At 37.4% G+C, this 22,595-nt stretch overlaps 1 protein-coding gene across 3 annotated transcripts in view; it reads right to left on the bottom strand.

Moving 5' to 3' along the window:
* STT3B (STT3 oligosaccharyltransferase complex catalytic subunit B) overlaps positions 1–22,595 on the bottom strand; it is an 82,841-nt gene that overhangs the window by 39,729 nt on the left and 20,517 nt on the right. For all 3 annotated transcript variants that reach the window (XR_008558882.1, XM_008153888.3, XM_054729775.1), the window contains exons 2-5: positions 16,382–16,490; positions 11,389–11,676; positions 5,036–5,101; positions 2,963–3,062 (exon numbers count right to left, since the gene is read on the bottom strand). Coding sequence is in view for 2 of the 3 variants with exons in the window: in XM_008153888.3 (XP_008152110.1) it covers positions 2,963–3,062; positions 5,036–5,101; positions 11,389–11,676; positions 16,382–16,490 (563 nt within the window). In the remaining variant the exon portion in view is untranslated. The remainder of the gene's footprint in view (positions 1–2,962; positions 3,063–5,035; positions 5,102–11,388; positions 11,677–16,381; positions 16,491–22,595) is intronic.

Here is a 22,595-nt window from a genome sequence, read left to right on the forward strand (position 1 = left end):
CATCAAGTAGATAGGCTTCTTACCACCTTATATCTCAACTTTCTTTACACCTTGGCTTCCCACTCCTACCATACACATCCACATTAACGCCCATGCTCCTCCTTTTCCACATGAACAAATGAACAGTATTCCTTGGCTTAATAACTGAGTCTAAAGACACGTGCAAAAAAATTTACTCAAAGGGAAAGTATATTTTTTCTGTAACTATTTCAAATAATTCATTTTTACTTCACTTAATTTGATTCTTAGAACCCAATCAAACTTTTGGTTAATATAATTATGAGTTTGCCATCTAGCAATCCTTTTTTATCTAAATATTTCTGCTCATGAGGAGGAATAACTACAGACCAAGGATGTTGTGCGTTAAAAATCAAGAGGACAGCCCTAGCCGGTTTGGCTCGGTGGATAGAGCGTCAGCCTGCGGACTGAAGGGTCCCAGGTACGATTCTGGTCAAGGGCATGTACCTTGGTTGCGGGCACATCCCCAGTGGGGGGTGTGCAGGAGGCAGCTGATCGATATTTCTCTCTCTCATCGATGTTTCTATCTCTCTCCCTTCCTCTCTGTAAAAAATCAGTAAAATATATTTTTTAAAAATCAGAGGACAAACCATATACAAACACTTGGTAATGCTTCCATATTTTTCAGGACCATTAAGTTAGGTTAAATTTAACTTAAATCCTGATATATTCAGGATGAAGGAAGAGAAACATTTGATCTGTGCCATCACTTTCTACCCATTTAAAAGTAAACTCTATGAAAGAGCATAAAAACAACCTAGAATACCCTTATTTACATGAGTGGAGTAAGAGAGAGAAGAAAGGAGATTGGGGTAGAGAATTTGAACACTATGAAATTATCTGAGACATTTACTAATCTAATTTTATACATATATCTAACATCCCTAAACCATTTTCTCTTCCCTCTGAAAAGAAGAAAAACTCTCAAGAGCCAGTATTAACACCATGCTTTTCTAACCCACCAAATAAAGGTTTCGTCTCAATTCTCATGCTACTACATCTTAGTGCTAACACTCCAGGGGAGCTGAACACTGCTCATGTTTTAAACTTTTATTATGTAGACCCTCCATTTGACCTCTTCAACAACGTTCCTTATTTGGCTACCTTTGACTTTCCCTTTGGCTCTTCCCCTCTTCCTAATTCATGTGCATTTCACAAAAGTGTATCCCTCAATCTTCTCTCCCCTGTATTCCCCCTATAATTTTCAGGACCCCAAAATTTCTTAATTAAACATACCCTAACCTTAACCCTCCCTATATCCAACCATTTAACCTAAAAACTTTTTTTCCTTCTGTAGTTCTAAAAAAAAAAAGCTGAAAAGTACAGTTTAATCTACAATTCTCCTTTCTAGACCCCAATAACAAGTTATGGTGTTTTCAGGATAGAGAGACCTAATAGGTTCATGTATTTCAACTGTAAGTTATTTATTTATATACTAGGCACATAGTTATAGTGATTTTTAGCATTATGGGCTGTGGAGACAAAAATCTAAGTTCCATTACTAGCTACAAAATCTTCAGGAAATTATGGTGTCTTGTTTCCTCGTCTGTAAAACGAAGATAGTAACAATGCCTACCCACTCAGTGTGTTTATGAAGATTAATGAGTTAAATTCATGTAAAGAACTTAGGACAGTTGTGATGAATAATAAGAACTAAACATCTATTAATTATGCCAGTGGTGATTGTTATAAGGTACACTGAAATGGCTATAAATATACTAGAATTTTTTATAATTGATATAATGCTCAGTAAATTTCACCCTTTTAAAATATACCATTGGTTTTATTATATTCACAAAGTTGTATACTATCACCACTACCTATTTCCAGAACATGTCCTCATCCCATAAACAAATACCATACCCATTCAGTCATTCCTCCACTCCCTAAGCCCCTGGCAACCACTAAATCTACTTTCTCTCTCTGGATTTGCCTATTCTGGACCTAGTAGTGGAATCACTGGATCATATGATAACTTTGTGATTAAGTTTTTGAGGAACTGCCAAACTACTATGGTTTTTAATCATGCTAATGAGCTTTTATATCTTTGTTACTGTTTTCCAAAAATATTATTATAATGAAATTGTATTATTTTACTGATATATTGGTTTTCGATCACAACTTCTCTGATTAATTCAACCCATAAGAATTTTCTGTCTCTATTACAGAAAATGAACTCTAAAGACTTGAGACACCATTGATCACTAAGCATCTAATTCAAGAATGTTTTAAAAACTGTAGACTAAATGAAGATAGCTATGGTCTGAATGTTTGTGCCCCACCCCCGATTCATATATTGAAAACCTAATGCCCAAGGTTTTCAATATATGAAGGCATTAGAAGGTGGGAGATGATTATGGCAGGAAGGATCCAGGGATTAGTGCCCTTTTGATAGAGGCCCCAAGAGAGTTAGCACATCCCTTTCACCATGTGAGGGCAAAGCACATGACCATTCTGGTGCTTCAATCTTGGACCCTCCAGCCAGATTGTGAAAAGTAAATTCTTGTTCATAAGCTACCTAGTCTGTGGTATTTTTTTACGGCAGCCCAAATGAACTAAGTCTGTTGAATATTATATAGAAAGGGCTTTTAAAAGTTTAAACTGTTTACTTAGAGGAAGCTCCATCTTTTCTAGTAAGCTGGATTTGAATAATATGTATATGTGGATGATTTTCATGACAGAAATGCTCATTCCCCCAATTTTTTTAAAAAATTAATGACAAATATTAAATCTAGACTAATTTCTATAAAAACTCATCAAGAAGTTGGTAACAACACAGGTAAAATGCCTAACCCTCATTATAAGTACAAAAAGCGAAATGAATATAAAATTATTTTTACCTTCTCATTGCTAATACTGGCCTAAGAAAAAGTCTGTACAATGAAAATAATGTGTATGAAACACCTCTTAAAAGCGGAAAGATTTCAAAAGTCAAATCACTTACCTATGTAGACTCTTTTGCTGTACCTCTGCATCAGTAATAACACAAATACATGCAGTGGAATAAGGTTGATAATAAACACATAACCACCCCAAGCAGAGACCTATGGGTAAATAAGTTAAATAATTTGTTTGCTTTTTTTAAATAGGTAAGTTTTGTCATAATAATCAAAGCATACAGTAAACAAATATATTTAGCAATTTTCAGAGATGCTTAAAAATTGATTTATATAACCACAAATAACTTATTTCTCCTTACTTTTATTGATAATAATTAAATAACACAATACTATAAATCCAAAATGCTTTCCTACATTCACTTGAGAAATGGTCAAATTAAATTAAAGTTAACGAGAATGTTGAGAACATTATAACTTGTGAATTGAAAGTAAAAGGATTGTCACGAAATAAGGACTTTCAGGATATAGATCATAAACATTTAAAAGAAAAAAACCTATTTACTTCCCCCATTTTTGCATGATAAATATATTCAAGAAACTTTACTGAGAATATAAACAAGACTATTAGCAGCAGTCAACAACTCAGCTAAAGGGAATACTCAAATGATCTGGATATACTTGTAATCCTCAAAATAAAGGTGTTGCCTAGGGTATAAATTATTTCCTATACAAATCAAGATACCATTTTAATGTTTGGCCGGCATCACAAAATTAGAATAATTCTATTTAATCAGAATAACTGAGTATGTTTTAGTGTAAATTTATAAAGATCCTAAAGATAATGTTTATTCTCAACCAATAGAATTAATTTTTTAAGTACATTCAATAATAGGAAATAGGGTCTTATCAAGATAAAAGTTTTTGGATGTGCTCTAATAGTAGTAATTAAAGGTTTAAAAAAGCCATGTATAGCAATGGCTTATAGTCTTAAGACTATATGTTAACATATATTTTAACAATGCTGCTCTTGTCTACAATATTTCAGAACCACTTATAAGAAACTGTCTTCAGTTTATTGTTTCAGTCACATGCTACATTTTTTTTCCCCCAGCAAAAAGAATGTTACTCTGAGCACCTAACTGAAGGATTCCTGATTATTTCCAAAATTTAAGTATTAACTTGAAAGAGGTTTACTATTACTGAGTATAATTACACAGAATGTGTACCAGGCTTTAACCACTTTAAAAGGGGTACAGATAATTTGGATGCAAAAATCCTGACATTTGTTTAAAAACAAACAAAAAAAAGGTACCTAACTTTATCATTAATTTTCAGGCATAAAACTGCTAAACAGGTTGTGCTGTGAAAAAGAAAGACAGGAGAATGAAAAGGTAATACTGAACCCCAATCTTAAGTAATCTATTGAAAAAATATGTAGTTTACAGGTTAACCTAGAGCAGTGGTTCTCAACCTTTCTAATGCTGCGACCCTTTAATACAGTTCCTCATGTTGTGGTGACCCCCAACCATAAAATTATTTTCGTTGCTACTTCATAACTGTAATTTTGCTACTGTTATGAATCGTAATGTAAATATCTGTGTTTTCCGATGGTCTTAGGCTCTACAGCAGCGGTTCTCAACAGCGGTTCTCTGTGGGTCGCGACAGGTTGAGAACCGCTGCTGTAGAGCCTAAGCCCATCGGAAAACACAGATATTTACATTACGATTCATAACAGTAGCAAAATTACAGTTATGAAGTAGCAACGAAAATAATTTTATGGTTGGGGGTCACCACAACATGAGGAGCTGTATTAAAGGGTCGCAGCATTAGAAAGGTTGAGAACCACTGACCTAGAGGATGTTACCATTATTTAGGTTGAGTTGTATATTTAAAAAGAAAGATTTTTGTTTCATTCGCTGCAAATATTGTATTTGAGAGGTTGAGTATTAGCCCTCCCCACTAAAGCAAAAGTCCATATGGGCCCTGGGGAGAGGGGTAAAGGAAGAGAATGGGAGTAATGAAAGAGTATACATTAAACAAAATTAAGATCCTAAAGATTTCAGGAGAAACAAAGTGGAGAACTAGCCCTTGATGAAACGAAAAATGAAGAGGAGGAACTGGTCTAACGTCTAAAAAGATTTATTAGAACTCATGTAGTTTCAAATATAATATCTTACCATATAGAAATACGATAAGCAGCAGCACACTGTCCAAAAAACAGAACCAGTTTTTACAGATTTCACCTAAAAACAAAAAAAAACCTGATGTAATAAATGTTAACAAATGCTCCTGCTGAACAAAAAAATGTTTAGAAACATGTATTACAAAAAGCCAAAGTTATTTTTAAAATGTACTAAGGTTATTCAGATCCACTTAATATATGCATTTATAACATTCGGCAGCAGTCAGACATTTTAAAAATAGCTTTGATTTTATTTCTAGCTATTTAGTTTTCAGTAAAAAAAAAAATAATCTCAAAGGAACAAATTATATATTTCCATGTTACATTTTTATATTAAAATTATTAATATCAAATTGAGATTTTAACTAAAGAATAAAATTATTCAGTAAATCTTTATTTCCATATTGTTGATTTGCTTAACCTTAATATGTAACTTCACATTTGAATGTGATCATCTCAAGTATAATTCTAATTATGAGCAACCATTTTGGAAAACTTTTCATTATCTAGAAATTTTCAAATACTATAATCAATATCTTCAAGAAACTATTATATTCCTAAAATAGTTTCTAAACAGCCTAATAATATAACAGTAAAATTCTCAATTACTCTGAACTGGGAAGACAACTTGCAGTAAACAAAGGCTCAAAATGTTGACCAATTTCTACCTAGTGACTTAAAAATTAATCAAAGAAATAATTCCCAGGTAAGAGTTTATATATTCATCTGAAAAAGCAAAATATATTAGCAACTTCAGAAAAGCAATTTTATTTATTTTTGCCATGCCCTCACTCTTCTTTGCTTTTTTTAAAAAATCTTTATTGTTGAAAGTATTACATATGTCCCCCTTTTTCCACCATCGATCTCTTCTAGCAACCATTCCCCACCCCAGGCCTTCACCACCCTACTGTCTGTGTCCATGGGTTATGCATATATGCATACAAATTCTTTGGTTGATCCCACCCACCCTCCCCCGCCTTCCCTCTGAGATTCCACAGTCTATTCCATGCTTTTATGTCTCTTAATCTGTTTTGTAAGCAGAAAACTAAATTTTAAATTTCAGAAACACAAGGCTCTAAATACTCATGCCAAGAGCAAAGGGTCATTTTTTTTAAGACGAATCATGTGAATGTTCTAAAGAAATGAAGTCCCATTACAAGCAATTATGTATTAAAAGATTCATTGCCATGCCTGATAAGAAGTTCAATTTTAACATTATTCTATAGAGCTCATTTAAAGGAATTATTTTCTTTTAAAATGGGCCTCTATTATGCTACTACATTAAAGCAAAGAACAGGTAACATTCAATCAGTAGAGCCTCCCATCCACGGTTTTGCTTTCTAAGGTTTCAATTACCTGAAGTCAACCACAGTATAAAAATATTAAATGGGAAATTCCAGAAATAAACAATTCATAAGTTTTAAATTTAGTGTCATTCAGAATTGTGATGAAATCTTGTGCTGTCCCCCTTCATCCTACCTAGATATGAATCATCCCTTTGTCCAGTGTCTCCACAACTGTATGCTATCTGCTCATTAGTCACTTAGAGCCATCTTGGTTATCAGAACAACTGTCTCTGTATTGCAGTGTTTATGTTCATGTAACCCTTATTTTACTTAAAAATGACCTCAAAGCACAAGTGTAGTGATGCTGGCAATTCTTATATGCCAAAGAAAAGCTGTGGAATGCTTTCATTAAGGGAAAAGGTAGAAGTCCTTGGTTCAATAAAGGGGGGGAAAAAACATAAGCTGAGGCTGCTAAAATTTACAGTAAGAACAAATATTCTATCATGAAATTGTAAAGGAAAAAGAAATTCATTCTTGTTTTGCTGTTGTACCTCAAACTACAAAATTCACAGCCACAGTGCGTAAGTGCTCAGTTAAGATAGTAAAGGCTATAAATTTATATGTGGAAAATTTTTGGAGACTTTTCAAAAATTAAATCTTTGAGAGACCACATTCACATACCTTTTATTATAATATATTGTTATAATTGTTCTATTTTATCATTGCTGTTGTTAATCTCTTACTATGCCTAATTTATGAACCAAACTTTATCATAGATATGTATGTATAGTAAAAAGCATAGTAAATACAGGGTTTGCTACCACCCACCATTTCAAGCATCCACTGGGAGTCTTAATATATGTCCCCTGTGGGTAAGGGGGGGCGACTACTGTCATCAACACAGTATAGTATTGGTGAAAGAACAAAGATCAATGAAACAGAACAGAGAGGCCACAAGAAGTCCCACACAAACAGTCAACTGACCTTTGACAAAGGTGCAAAGGCAATTCAATAGAGAAAGGATAGTCTTTTCAAAAAAATGGTGCTAGAACAACTAGACATGTACATGCAAAGAAGTGAATCTGAACACAGACCTCATTATACTCCACAAAAATTAAAGCAAAATGGATCACAGACCTAAATGTATAGCACAAAACTATAAAACTTTTAGAAAACAACATAGGAAAAAATCTGGGTATCCTTGGTCTGATGATGGTTTATTTTTTATGATACAACACCAAATGTATGATCCATGAAAAGTAAGTTGATAACTGGGACCTATTAAACAGAGTACATAGAGAATATTTCCATTGTCACAGAAAATTCTATTGGAAAACATTCCTCTAGATCTACAAACATGATGTGTTCAGGTTTAGAGTATTAAAAGACTTAAATTCTGCTTGTGCTTTGAATGTGGAAAGCTAAAAAGGTCATTTTCACCATAATGAGAAAAAAAAGTCTAAACAATATGTTTTCTTAAGCTTATCATAAAGTTAGTTACAAGGCAAACAATTATGCAAGTGCTAGAATAAGGATCTAGACAAAAGGGAAGCCAGCACTCACAAGCTCTTTTCCATGGGCCTCCACCATGTTGTCATATTAAGATGACAATTCTCCCCAAACTCATCTATAGATAATGTACTCCCAATAAAAATTCCAGTTGGCTTTTTGGGTAGATGTTGACAAACCAATTCAAAAATTTATATAAAGCAAAAGACTAGGAAGAGTAAAAAAAAAAAAAAAAGTCTGAAAAAGAGGAACAAAGTTGAATTACTCATGCTACTGGATTTCAAGTGTTTTTATAAACTAATAAACACAACCTAGTGTATTGTCATAGGATAGATACTTAACAGGTCAAAAACAGTAGAGAAGAATTGCCAAACAGACCCAATGTATATTGACAACTGATCTTAACAAGGCTACCAAAAGTAAATAAATCAATGGAGAAAGAACTGTCTTTTCAACAATGGGTGTTGGGTCAACAGGATATCCAAATCCAAAAACAGAGAACCCTAATCCTTTTATTGCACCACAGGCCATAATCAACTCAAAATGGATCACAGATCTTAATGTAAAACCTAAAACTACTCAATTTCTAGAGAAAGTGTTTGTGATGTTGGGTTATACACAGACTTCTGACAATATACCAAAAAAAAATATAAATAATATATATATATATATGAATTGAACTTCATCAAAATTAAACATTTCAGCTCTTAGAAAAATACCATTAAAAAAATAAAAAGACAAGCCACAGACTGGGAGGAAATGTTTGCACAACACACATCTGACAAAAGACTTATTTCTAAAATATACAAAGAAGTTTTACAACTCAATAATAAGAAAACAAATAACCCAACTGAAACATAGCCAAAGGGTTGAACAGATGGAAAACACGCACATGAAACTATGCTCAATATCAGTCACTGGGGAAAAGCCTATTATAACTATGAGATACTGTTACATATTTACTAGAATGGCTAAAAATTAATAAATTTTAACATCCCATTCATTGGTGAAGCAAGTAAATGTAACTCCATATACTCTGATAGAGAGGATGCCAAATGACACAGCCACTTTGGAAAACTGGCAGCTTTTTGTAAAATTAAAAATGTACTTATGTAAACTGACAATCCCACACCCAGGCATTTATCTAAGAGTAATACTAATATATGTCAATATGAATAATAGCATGCAAATAATTAAAGCTGCTTTACTCACAACTGTCAAAAGCTAGAAAACAAACTAACTCTATATAGTACATCCATGCAACAGAATACTACTCAGCAATAAAAAGTAGCAGACTACTAAAACATGCAATAACATGGATGACTCTCAACTTATCATGCTAACTAAAGTAGGCTAGACACAAAGGGTTAGCCCTTACTGTTTGATTATGGGGCATTCTGAAAAAGAAACTCCCAAATACAGTATATATTGACAGAAATCAAATCTGTTGTGAGGAATATGGATGAAGGAAAGTACTGAATATAAAGGCACAGAACAAAACATTTTAAAAAACCACCACCAACAACAAAAACTATACGAGGCAAGATGATAAGCACTGCTCCAAGTACTATTTTATCTCTATTAGCTCTGTTTTTGGTTAATAGTAACAACAGAACAAACATGTGCTCATCACTTTCCGTGTTCCAACAATATTCTATACCCTTACAAGCATTAACTTATTTAAATCATATCAGATAGGTACTAATATTCCATTTTATAGTTGATAAAATACACATTAGGGTGGTTTAAACACCCTCAGTGGTAGCATTTAAACAAAAAGGAACCAAACCATGGCAGATTGGCTACAAAGATTGTTCTCTTAAACCTGATGGAAAAAAAGGTTAGAATCTCTAAAGAACACATAACAAAAAATGTCCATCAACAGTGCTTTGAAAATAATGTGATGACAAAAAGTGCATCTTTTAAAAACATATACCTTGTAAAAGAGTTTAAGCAGTGGTTTAAAAACACACCATCCACATAGAAAATTATTAAGGAAATAATGACCTTAAATGTTACATTGGACCAGATGCACTTAACATTTATAAAACATTTCATCCCAAAACAGCAGAATGCACATTTTTTAAAGTGCACACAGTACATTTTCCAGGATAGATAAAACTAGGCACAAAACATAAATCCTCAATAAATTCAAGAAGATTGAAATCATATCAAGTATCTTTTCCTTTTCCAACCACATTGGCATGAAACCAGAAATCAACTACAGGGGGAAAAAAATGGAAAAAAAAACACACAAATTCATGGAGAATAAATAACATGCTACAAAACCACCAATGGATTAAAGAAGAAATTAAAGAGTAAATAAAAAACTACCTTGAGACAAATGAAAATGAAAACACAACATTTCAAAATTGTGTGATGCAGCAAAAGCATGTTCTAAAAGGGAAGATCATAGTTTCACAGGCCTACCACAAGAAATAAGAAAAATCCGAAATAAGCAATCTAACTTTACATCTAAAGAAACTAGAAAAACAACAAAACCCAAAGCAAACAGAAGTAAATAATTAAGATCAGAGCCAAAATAAATGAAATAGAAATTTAAAAGCACAATAGAAAAGATCAATGAAACTCAGCTGGTTCTTTGAAAAGGTTAATAAAATTAAAAAATCTTCAACAACATATTAGCAAATCAAACCCAACAATCTATCTTCTTCTATATATATAAAAGCCTAAGTGACCGATACAACTGAACGACCAGTCGACCAGTCACTATGACGCACACTGACCATCAGGGGGCAGATGCTCAACACAGGAGCTGCTCCCTAGTGGTCAGTGCGCTCCCACAGTAGAAGTGCTGCTCAGTTTACCAACCCATCCCAGTGGCCCACCAGCCCGGCGGCAGCCACTCACTCCCTCATTAGTCCTGCAGGTCCAATCTCCGGAGAAGAAGCCAGGCACCAATGGACCAGTGCCGCCAGCTTCCTGGAAGTAGGCCTCGGGCACCGCGGCCACTTCCCCTCCTTAGATGCTCCGCAAGGAAGAAACAATATAAAAGCGGCCACCAGGTGGCTACCGACAACTGGCACGAACGTCAGCAGGACGGAACCAGATCCCAGGCTGGCAAGGGCGTCCCACCTGCGGGAGGGCTGATCGTGTCCCAGACTCCCTGACCCCCAACCCCCTTAGGAACCCACCCGTGCACAAATTTGTGCACCGGGCCTCTAGTATATACTAATTATATACCATGATCAAGTTAGATTTATCCCAGGTATAAAAATCTGGTTCAACATTTGAAAGTAATTAATGAAATCCATGATATCAAAAGGTCAAAGGAAAAAGATGTGTATCTATATCAATAGGTACAAAAAAAGCATTTAAACAAATAACATCCATTTGGACATCCCTGGAGGGCTCCCGGACTGCGAGAGGGCGCAGTCTGGGCTGAGGAACTACTCCCTCCCACCCTCCCGAGTGCACAAATTTCATGCAACGGGTCTCTAGTAATTGATAAAAGACAAATGTGTACAACCTACAGCATTTCAGCAGAAAGTTCATAAGTATTAATGGTAACAATAAATTACATGTTACTTACCCATAAGTAATATGTGAACTGAAGTGCAAAAATAGCAATGCCTTCGTTATCAAAGGATCCAGCTACTGACCGAGAAATGTAACCTGGTACAATAGCAATAAAACAAGCAGCTAAAAGTCCTGCTCCTTGGTTCCAAAGTTCTCTGGTGAGCAGGAAAGTAGATATAGAGGTAAGGCCGCTAAAAGTTGGTGCAAGGAATACACATACATCTCTTATGTGAACTGTAATGTTCAATGTATTTAAAATCCAGTGGATAAGGCCAGCTGTTATCATCAACCCTGGGTAAACCTAGGAAGAAAAAAATAGAAAATTTAATTACATATAAAATGAGGTAGCTGAAAACACTAACTTAAGTTCTTTCCTTTATTATTACATATTGTTTAAAGCAAGTTTGAGAATATCTCAAAACAGTTTTCCTTCCTCACATACTTCAAAATTAAATGTACTTTTGTATTGGATACCAAAAAAAGCTCATATATGGAGAGATACATATTTAAATTAATAAAGAAAGATCATATAGAATAATTAACACTAAACATGTTTTCCAATGGAAAACTGTGGGTAACTAATTAACCCCACTATTTTTTCATCATAAAACAGGGTCCTAGTCTAACTTGCCCTGAGGTTTAGGGTTTTAAACATGCTCTAATTTTGCCCATACTTGTGTGTGTATAAAGGAATGAGAAAAGGAGAGAAAATGAAGTAATGTACAGGATTCTTTCCTTCTTTCAAAGACAAGATTTGAAAAGTACACAATTCTAGCTAGGAAATGAAGAACTAATCAATCACTTTGTGAATTCAAAGACTATATTTGGAAGGTTGAGCATTTTTCTACCACTTAAAATAGCTGCTGTATTCTTCATCCTCACTCTAAACAAGGAACATAAAACATCAAGAGGATTCAAAGTAAAGTAAAAAGGACATTTTTTAGCTATTCATTAGTGATTAAAATGTGTATTTACATTTCCACCCTTCACTAAACCCTAAAAGGTTCTTTATCACAAAAGCTATGAAGAACATCATAAATTTCCTTTCCTAGCTAATACTATTTAAAATAGCAAATTCCCAAGGTCTTTAACCTACTCCCTTGCTTTTTCTTCATTGCTTATCACTATTTCACATACTTATTTTACTCATTTTATATATTGTCTATTAACTAAAACACCCTCACAAAAATATAAGCTGCAGGAACATTTTCCCCAGTACCCAAAACAATTATTGACACAAAATGGATACTCAATACCTACTGAATACGCAGAAGAATGGAATAAAGGAAGGGGGGGCGGAGGGTGTGGCAATCATCATCATCATTCTTAAAAATTAAAATTTTACTTCATTTCACATATAATATCAGGTTTCAGAGTATGGTTTTGTCAGCTGTACTCAATGAACATAAAAATAAATTTGAAAATGCCTCTAAAAGTAAGTTAATATATTTATGATAATATGGCAGAGCTGACACACCAAATACAGTTGAAATACTGATTGAAAATACAAAAAAACCCCTAACCAAACAACAAAAAACCAACAAAAAAAAAGGGCATATTTAAGCTTTTAAAAAAGGGAACACTCCAGACGCAAAAAATAAAGAGAAATTTCAAAGTAGGTACTAATGCCATGGGAGCCCAAAAGAAGAGGGGGGGAGGGGAGAAAGACACTCTAGGTCTAATATATACCTTAAGGACTAGAAGTCGGGGGATTATCGCTCAATACAGATATCAGAGAAAAGGCCTACTCCCAGAACAAAGCCAAGGCCTATTTGTGAAACTAGACAAATTCTTCTCATTCATTAAGGGAAGCAGTAAGAAACATTTTGCCTTACTGTATATCCAAAGCCTTGAATAGAAATAAGAAACTCATTCATCACATGTGTGAATATGGGTTCCTCATTTATAACAACTTCAGGTATAACAACCAAGAGTCTCAGAAAACAAGCCTCCAGTGAGGATGAATTTAAGATACAAAGTTAAACACAACAGGAAACAAACTAGGGGCATCAAATACTAATACAATAAGGTATGTGACAAGAAATGCAGCTAATAACCATCTACCATATCTCTTACCATTCAATATATTTCTAATTTGCCCTGGAAACCATCAGGTTTACACTCCTTGATTTTTTTTTTATCTCTATTTACATCCAGGATAAGAAGATGCCTCAAATTGGAAACACAACATCATGCTATCACAGAAAACATATTCTTTCCAAACACAAAGGGATCCTTTATAAAATTTGCCAAATCCTAGGCCACGAATCAAGTCTCAATAAGTTTCACAGGAATGGAAATACAGAATTTTTCCCTCAACAAAATATATCTGATTTTTCTCTCAATGAAATATATTTGAAAGATAAATCAAAACAAGATAACAGGAAATCCTGTTACACTTAAAAGTTAAATACAATTCTAAATAACTCATGAAGTAGAATAAATGATAATGAAAAATACTATAAAGACTATAAAAGCAAACTTACGCAATGTAGCTAAAACACTGTTTAGTGGGGAGTTTATAGCTTTAACATGAATACATTAATAACAAAAAATTTGGAAATTATTGATCAAATGTTATCAGAAAGTCAGAATAAACAAAAATGTGGAAGAAAATAAACAGAAGTTAATACAATCAACGACAAATATTTAATAGAAACCTATAATAATAAAAGCATAACATGCTAATTAGATCAGACGACCTTCTAGATGACCTTTCGGACGAAGCCAGGGTTGCGAGGGAAGCCCGGGTCCCTGCCAGCAGCTGGAGGGAAGCCCGGTTCCCAGGTGCCAGAGGGAAGCCGGTGCCGGCAGCCGGGGGAAGGAAGGCCTACTCTTGCACAGATTTCATGCATCGGGCCTCTAGTAATCAATAAAGTCAAAGTTTCTTTTGGTTAAGAAATCTGATAAAATTGATAAACTTCTGACAAAAAAAATGATTTAAAAAAAACACAAACCCAAACTAAACATATATGTCTCCCCAATAGGTGACTTGACTTTCACTTTCTCGTCAATGTTCTTCTTACCTCCCAAATACTAAAAGTATGTTCCCTTACATCATCTTCTGAATATAGTAATTCCCCATGAACTATGATCGATACTCAATTACCTAGAGCCGTGGTCGGCAAACTGCAGCTTGCGAGCCACATGCGGCTCTTTGGCCCCTCGAGTGTGGCTCTTCCACAAAATACCATGGCCAGGGCGAGTCTATTTTGAAGAAGTGGCGTTAGAAGAAGCTTAAGTTTAAAAAATTTGGCTCTCAAAAGAAATTTCAATCATTGTACTGTTGATATTTGGCTCTGTTGACTAATGAGTTTGCCGATCACTGACCTAGAGTAATTTAGGGCAGATTTGGAACAAAGGCACACAAATAACCTGAACTAAGGATATATGGTAACAAGAGACCCCCTCATAGCCTTCACCATTTGTCAGAAATAGTGGTAGTGTGAGATAACCCCAAAATGGGTGTGTGTGTGTGGGGGGGGGAGCGAGGAGGAGCAGACAGTATCGAGATTTAAAAAAATTAAACACTGGTCAATCAGCCACATCTGTATATATAAAGAGGTAATATGCTAACTGGTCCTAACGGTGTCCCAGTCATGACCCAACCGTTCAACAGGCTGTGGGTGGACAGGAGCTGGTGGGCGTGGACGGGGGTGGGGACTTGCACCACCAGGACATGAGGCTGCTGCCCCCCCCGGGGGGGGGGGGAAGGCCCCCTGCGGAGGCGCGTGCAAGCCAGCTGCGCCGCCCAGCCTGGAGGGGGGGCGTCAGGACGGGCTGGGGCAACCCCCACCCCGCCCCAGAGGAGGCACGCACAGACCCACAGCGCTGCCAGGCCCAGAGGGGGGCATCAGGACATGGGCAACCCCCCCGGTGGAGGCACGTGCAGGCACCCGGCACTGCCCAGCCCAGAGGGGCACGTCAGGACAAGGGCAGTGCCTTGGCGGAGAACTCTCAACACTCCTGTGCCAGGGTCTGAAGGCGCGGAGAGGAAGGGAGAGTAGATGAGCAGTTAGGGTGTTTAGGCCAGGAGGGGAGAGCAGATAGGCAGTTAGGGGGATCAGGTCAGGAGGGGAGAGCAGATAGGCAGTTAGGGGGTTTAGGCCAGGAAGGGAGAGCAGATAGGCAGTTAGGGGGAATCAGGCCACAAGGGGAGAGCAGTTAGGGGGATCAGGCTGGCAGGGAAGAGCAGTTAGGGGGATCAGGCCAGGAGAGGAGACTAGTTAGGGCCATCAGGCCAGCAGGGGAGCAGTTAGGGGCATCAGGCAACAGGATAGCAGTTAGGGGCACAGGCAAGTGAGCGCTTAGGAGCCAGTGGTTCTGGATTGTGAGAGGGATCCCAGATTGGAGAGGGTGCAGGCCAGGCTGAGGGATCCCCGTCCCATACACAAATTTTGTGCACCAGGCCTCTAGTCCTATATAAGAGCCCAGCGACCGAAACAGCAGAACGACCACAACAACCAGAGACCAGAACTACCATGGCCCCTCACCCCAGCCGGCCGCCCCTAGCAAGTGGTTAGGGGTGATGAGGCAGGCAGAGTGCTTAGGGGTGATGAGGCAGGCAGAGGTGATTAGGGGCGATCAGGCAAGCAGGCGAGGAGTTAGGGGAGATCAGGAAGGCAGGCAGAGGCGGTTAGGGGCGATCAGGCAGGCAGGTGAGTGGTTAGGGGCAATCAGGCAGGCAGGTAGAGTGGTTAGGGGCGATCAGGCAAGCAGGTGAGTGGTTAGGGGTGATCAGTTAGGGGCCAGCAGTCCCGGATTGCGAGAGAGATGTCCGACTGCAAGTTTAGGAACGATCCGCAGGGGTCCCGGATTTCTAGAGGGTGCAGGCCTGGCTGAGGGACACCCCTGTGCACAAATTTCATGCACCAGGCCTCTAGTAAAACTATATTAGTTAACTATACAAAGCTTTTGAGAATCCTCAACATCTTAGCAGCTTATGATTTACTCAAATAACTATAAAATTTTATGATATGAACAAAAATAACTACAAATATACTTACAGTACCACCTACTATTCTTCCTAGTGGATACCATGCTCTTTCATCAAACCAATTTAAAAATTCATAGAACCCATGAGACGCAAGATGATGTGTTGATCTATAGTTAAACCTAGAGAAAACAGGAAAAAAAGAAATGTTACAAAACTGCTTACTAGAAAGAAACAGCTCTTTCTAATATTATACTTAAATATAAGTGTCTTTATAGTTAATTCCATGGCTACATAAATAAACCTTTTATAGCAATTTTCCTCAAACTTGAATAACAAATTATTTTCCAAGAAATCGGCTCATTCCTCTAATATACCTAACTAAAAAGCAAAGAGGCCCCCCCGCCCCCCTGCCCCAATGACTACCAACCCAGCTATGCTCAATGTCTACAAAACTACTAATGCTCAAATTAACATTTGGCCATTGCTTTGGGTACAAATGGTAGACAGCTGCACTTGAATTTAAAAAAACAGGGTGAGAGTACATAAAATTCACCAAATGGTCAGAGATTTCAATGGGTCTCAAAAAATTAAGAACTACAGGCAGAAGAGAACATCAAAATGAATGGAGCACATTTGACATGGTCACCTCCAATCTTACAACCCTAAAATTACAGGCTAAATATATCACAACAGCACTAAAGCCATAAGAATAAACTATAATAGTACTGTATAACAGCAATAGAAGACATAAGACTAATGGGAAGAAATGAAATTGAAGAAACCACAGCCTAACCACAGCAGAAGTAAACTGCAAACCATGTTTCATTTAAAGCAGCTATGGGTGGCAAGAGAGAATCCTTTAGAAATCCTTAGAGTAATGGCATTAGGAACAGCCAGCCAATGGATCCTCTTCCTCTACCATTGCCAAGTAAGGAAATAATCTGCACTACATATGTTGACAAATGAATCAAAAAGCAGAACAGTGCTGGACAGAAAAAACATGAACAGGAAATCCTCATATTCAATATTAGTTTGATATATTCTTCCCAGCATCAAGTCACAACTCTCCCACAATCACTAGATGTAATAATTTAGACAGGCTTGATCAAATACAAAAAGAAAAAAAAAAAAAGACACACTTAAAAATCAAACATTTGAGAAAAGTGAGCAACATAAAAGCTAAGTATCAAAATCAACTATTGGAAGAAAACTAATATTATCCTATCTAATAAAAGGGTAATAAAACTAATACCATCCTATCTAATAAAAGGGTAATATGCAAATTAACCGCCATCCCATCACAAAATGGCGGCGCCTATAGCCACAAGATGGCAGCGCCCAGTCCTCTCAGCCCACCGGGAGTCCCCCAGTCCTGGGAGGGGGGCGGCTAGTGGTGGAATGCTTGCTTTGTCGCTGCGCCTGGCTCGGGCCGGCCCCCCAGAGCCGGAGCTGACATGGACAGGGACAGGGGGCCTGGCCCACAGCTTCCGCAGCTGAGCGCGGGCCCAGAGAGGAGACAGCGGGCCCGCCTCCTGCGGAATCAGCACGGGTCCCTCCCAGCTCCCAGCAGCGTGCTGCAGGGAAGCGGCAGGCAGCCTACTGCGTGCGATATCGCACGATGGGCTACTAGTAGGAAACAGATATAAGAATATCATCAGAGGGCTAAGAAGCCACAGTGGCCTGAAAGGCAGTATAACCTAGAGCAGTGATGGTGAACCTATGACACGTATGTCAGCACTGACATGCGTAGCCATTTCTGATGACACGCGGCCGCTGAGGCGGCCGCATTCCGAGGATGAAACATTTGCGAAATAATGTTTTTTTCCTCAAAGTGACACACTACCCGAGTTATGCTCAGTTTTTTGGTGAAGTTTGACACACCAAGCTCAAAAGGTTGCCCATCACTGACCTAGAGGTTAAGAGTACAGATGTTTGAATCATACTGCCTGGGCTTGAATATTAGTTCTACACTTTACTAGCTGTGTGACCTTGGTTTGGCAAAATGACTTATGTCTCTATGTTCTAGTTTCTTCATCTGTAAAAGAGGGACTATGATGAGTAAACAATATGTCTCTAAAACACTTGAAGGCTACTGCTACTATTATTATAAAATTACAGGCCCGGTGCACGAATTCGTGCACCAGTAGGGTCCCTCGGCCTGGCCTGCGGAATCAGGCCAAAACTGGCTCTCCAACATCCCCCGAGGGGTCCAGGATTGCAAGAGGGCACAGGCCAGGCTGAGGGACCCGACTAGTGCACAATCAGGGCTGGGGAGGGAAGCGGGAGGTTGGCCAGCCGGGGAGGGACTGCAGGAGGGCTACAAGGGCATGTCCAGCCAGTCTCACTTCGTCCCAATCAGCTCGACCCCAGCAGCAAGCTAACCTACCGGAGCATCTGCCCCCTGGGGGTCAGTGCATGTCATAGCAAGCAGTTGAGTGGCCTTTAGCATATCGTCAGCATATTATGCTTTGATTGGTTGAACAGACGACTGGATGACCAGACATTTAGCATATTAGGCTTTTATTATACAGGATAAAGACCTATGATAAAAGAACTGTATGTTTTTGAGTGTCAAAAATGATTGTCAAGACAAGCAAAATGAAAGATAGGATAAACAGTAAAAACTTCAAAAAGGAAAATCAAGTATTTTCAGAAATGACATCAGCAAGATGGCATAGGAGACACCAGTTTTCATCCCCCCCCCGCCCCCCCCCTAAAAAAAAGGAAATAGCTATCCATGAAGGAAAATATCCCTGGGAATACTCAGGAATACATTAAAGAGCCTACAGCAGCACAATGAAGCACAAAATGGAGAATAACCATGCAGAAACGATTGCTAGGGAGATAGGCTTAGCTGAGACATCTGGAGATAGGTAGAAATCTACCTATCAATACCAGCCATGTGGTAGGTGCCATCAGAGCCCCCAGTGGCTTTTTCCTAAGAGGTACTAGGCAGGTTTTGACACTGAGGACCTAAATAGCCCCCATGACAGTCACAGATTCCCTGAAGCTTTCACAAAGGAGAACCCCAGTGTTCACTGATGCTCTCCCATGTTCACTGCAGTATAGCCAAGACATGGAAACAACCTAAGTGTCCATTGATACATGAATAAAATGTGGTGTGTATATATACACACACACAGGAATATTATTCTACCATTAAAAAAAACACACGGAAATCCTGTCATTTGTGACAACAAGAATGGACCTTGAAGGTATTATGCTAAGTGAAATAAGTTAGAGAATGACAAATATTGTGTATGTGGAATCTAACAAAACAAACAAACTCATACAGAGAACAGATTGGTGGTTGCCAGAGGTGGGGGTAGGCAATGTGCAAAATGGGTAAAGATAATCAAAAGATACAAACTTCCAGTTATATGATAAGTCCTTGGGGTGTAATTTATAGCATGGTGACTATAGTTAGCAACACTGCATTGTATGTTTGAAAGTTGCTAAGAAATCTTAAGGTTCTCATCATAAGAAAAAATAATTTGTAACTAAGGTGTGGTGATGGATGTTAACTAACTTGTGGTAATCATTTTGCAATATACACATATATCAAGTCATTCTGGTGTGCACCTAAAACTATTACATTGGTATATGTTAATTATATCTCAATAAAAAAGACACCCCCTCTCCCAAAGTTTTCAACTGGGGGGAAAATAATCTGAAACAAATAAAAAAGGCATTTGGATTAACCACACAACTATCCTCTTTCATTACAATAAACCAACAATTTTCTCTGGTGTGCCACAAAAATTTTTTAAACATGCAATACCTGACTGCTTAGTTAGGGATACTGACCTCTTTTCCTTTAGATTTTTGAATTAAAAAATGACAATAGCCAACACAACAATAGCTGCCCGATGTAAATGAATCAAAATTATACCTATTTGTTGTCAGGTTGGCAAAATATATAATATATACTAATACATATATCCTATATAATAAAAGGCTAATATGCAAATCGACTGAATGGCAGAATGACCAGTTGCTATGACTTGCACTGACCACCGGGGGCAGACACTCAACGCAGGAGCTGCCCCCTGGTGGTCAATGCGCTCCCACAGGGGGAAGCACTGCTCAGCCAGAAGCCGGGCTCACAGCTGGCAAGTGCAGCAGCGGTGGCAGGAGCCTCTCCCGCCTCTGCAGCAGTGCTAACGATGTCTGATTCACAGCTTAGGCCCGGGGAGCAGGCCTAAGCCATCAGTCAGACATCCCCTGAGGCAGTGGTTCTCAACCTTTCTAATGCCACGATCCTTTAATACAGTTCTTCATGTTATGGTGACCCCCAACCATAAAATTATTTTCGTTGCTACTTCGTAACTGTAATTTTGCTACTGTTATGAATCGTAATGTAAATATCTGTGTTTTCCGATGGTCTTAGGTTCTACGGCATTAGAAAGGTTGAGAACCACTGCCCTGAGGGCTCCCGGACTGCAAGAGGGCCCCCAGGCCGGGATGAGGGACGCCCCCCCCCACCGAAGTGCACACAAATTTCGTGCACCGGGCCTCTAGTATATATATCTTTTTGTGTTGTGCCACAAATTTTTAGTAATTAAGTTTGTGTGCCATGAGATTAAAAAGGCTGAAAATCACTGCAATAAACAACTGAAATATGAATGTATCTCTCCATCTTGAGTTTTAGCTTCTTATTGAGCAATTCTGGCTTGTTTTTTTTTTTTTTCTCAGCTCATCGTTCCATCTACATGGAAACCCACTATATTACCATTCATTTTATTCTGCCTTCATGCAGTCGTCTAAAACTTGAATTCTTGAAGGAGGCTTCTCTAATATTCCATCCTTCCTTCCCATCATGCTGAAGCCTCTACTCTATTAGTTCATCTCACAATGTAATAGTGATTTTTGTATTCATGGAGGTTTATCATATAATTTCTGGCACTTCATTCATGAGGATCAATTAATGTTTACTTAATTCTCCTTTTTGGCACAGTAGTAATGAATAGTAACACTGATTTACATTTTTTGTCTTCTACTCCCTTCTTCATTAAAGTAAAGCAACTGTGTGCACAAAAGTAGTATTCATTTTAGCATATCCAATTTACATATTAAAAACATTTAAATAGCTGGGGAGTATTATAGACAAAACAAGATGAACCATAAATTGATACCTGTTTAAGCTGAATGATGTATATACAGAAGCTCATTCTAGTATTAGCTCTACTTCTGTGTATGCTAGAAATTTTCCATGATACTGTGTGTACGTAGTTTACATACACACACGATTTAAATAATTGTATAGACAAATAACATATATGTAAACTTCATTATAGAAAATTTCACACACACACTAATTCTCATACATACAAATTAGTTTTCCCCAAATAAAACTAGGTAAACTGAGAAATCGTATTAAAGGTTAGGAGTCACCAATAAAACTAAAATAAAAGAGAAACACACAAGTGGTAAAATAACAGCGATCTGAAAATAGTTTGAGAACATTACCAGATTTTACATATCTCTTTTATTAATATTGTCAGAGCAATTTTCAGTATTTTAGCTTAAAATAAAATGGTTTGGAAACAAGTTTGGCAAAAAGATAATTATTAAATATAGATGGCAGATATGAGATTGATTGTGGTCTTCTATATTTTTGGTTTGACATTTTCATAATAGTTTTTCAAAAATAAGTGCCTTGCACAGCCAGCATGGTTCAGTGGTTGAGCATCAACCTATGAACCAGGAGTTCACAGTTCGATTCTCGATCAGGGTACATGCCCGGGTTGTGGGCTCGATCCCCAGTGTGGGGCATGCAGGAGGCAGCCAATCAATGATTCTCTCTCATCATTGATGTTTCTATCTCTCTCCCTTCCTCTGTGAAATGAATAAAAATATATTTTTTAAAAAGAGCCTCCCCCAAATTCTCTAGACCCAATCCCGAAAGCCACATGGCAGTTTCAATTATGTGAGAAGAACTTATTAAGACAAACAAATAATTCTCAGATGGACAGTTTTCATTTCTGGAAGGGGCATATAAATATGAAGAGCATATAAATATGAAAGAGTAAAATGTGGTTTTTTGTGTTTTTTTTTTTAATTTATAAAGGAAGAAAAATAGCCATTTTATAAATTAAAGAGGTCTTGGAGATCCACCTTTATAAGAAACTAAGATAGATAAATAATTTTCTTCTGAAACATATTTTTCAGCTAGTCAAAGACACTACATTTTTAAATGCCTTTTCTCTATAAAAACTTGTTTCTGGAAGCCACCCTTAAAAAAAAATTCCTTGTAAATTCTATAGATTGTATCTTCTTCCTCC

This window comes from Eptesicus fuscus, chromosome 18 (assembly GCF_027574615.1).
Source record: "Eptesicus fuscus isolate TK198812 chromosome 18, DD_ASM_mEF_20220401, whole genome shotgun sequence".
NCBI lineage: Eukaryota > Metazoa > Chordata > Mammalia > Chiroptera > Vespertilionidae > Eptesicus > Eptesicus fuscus.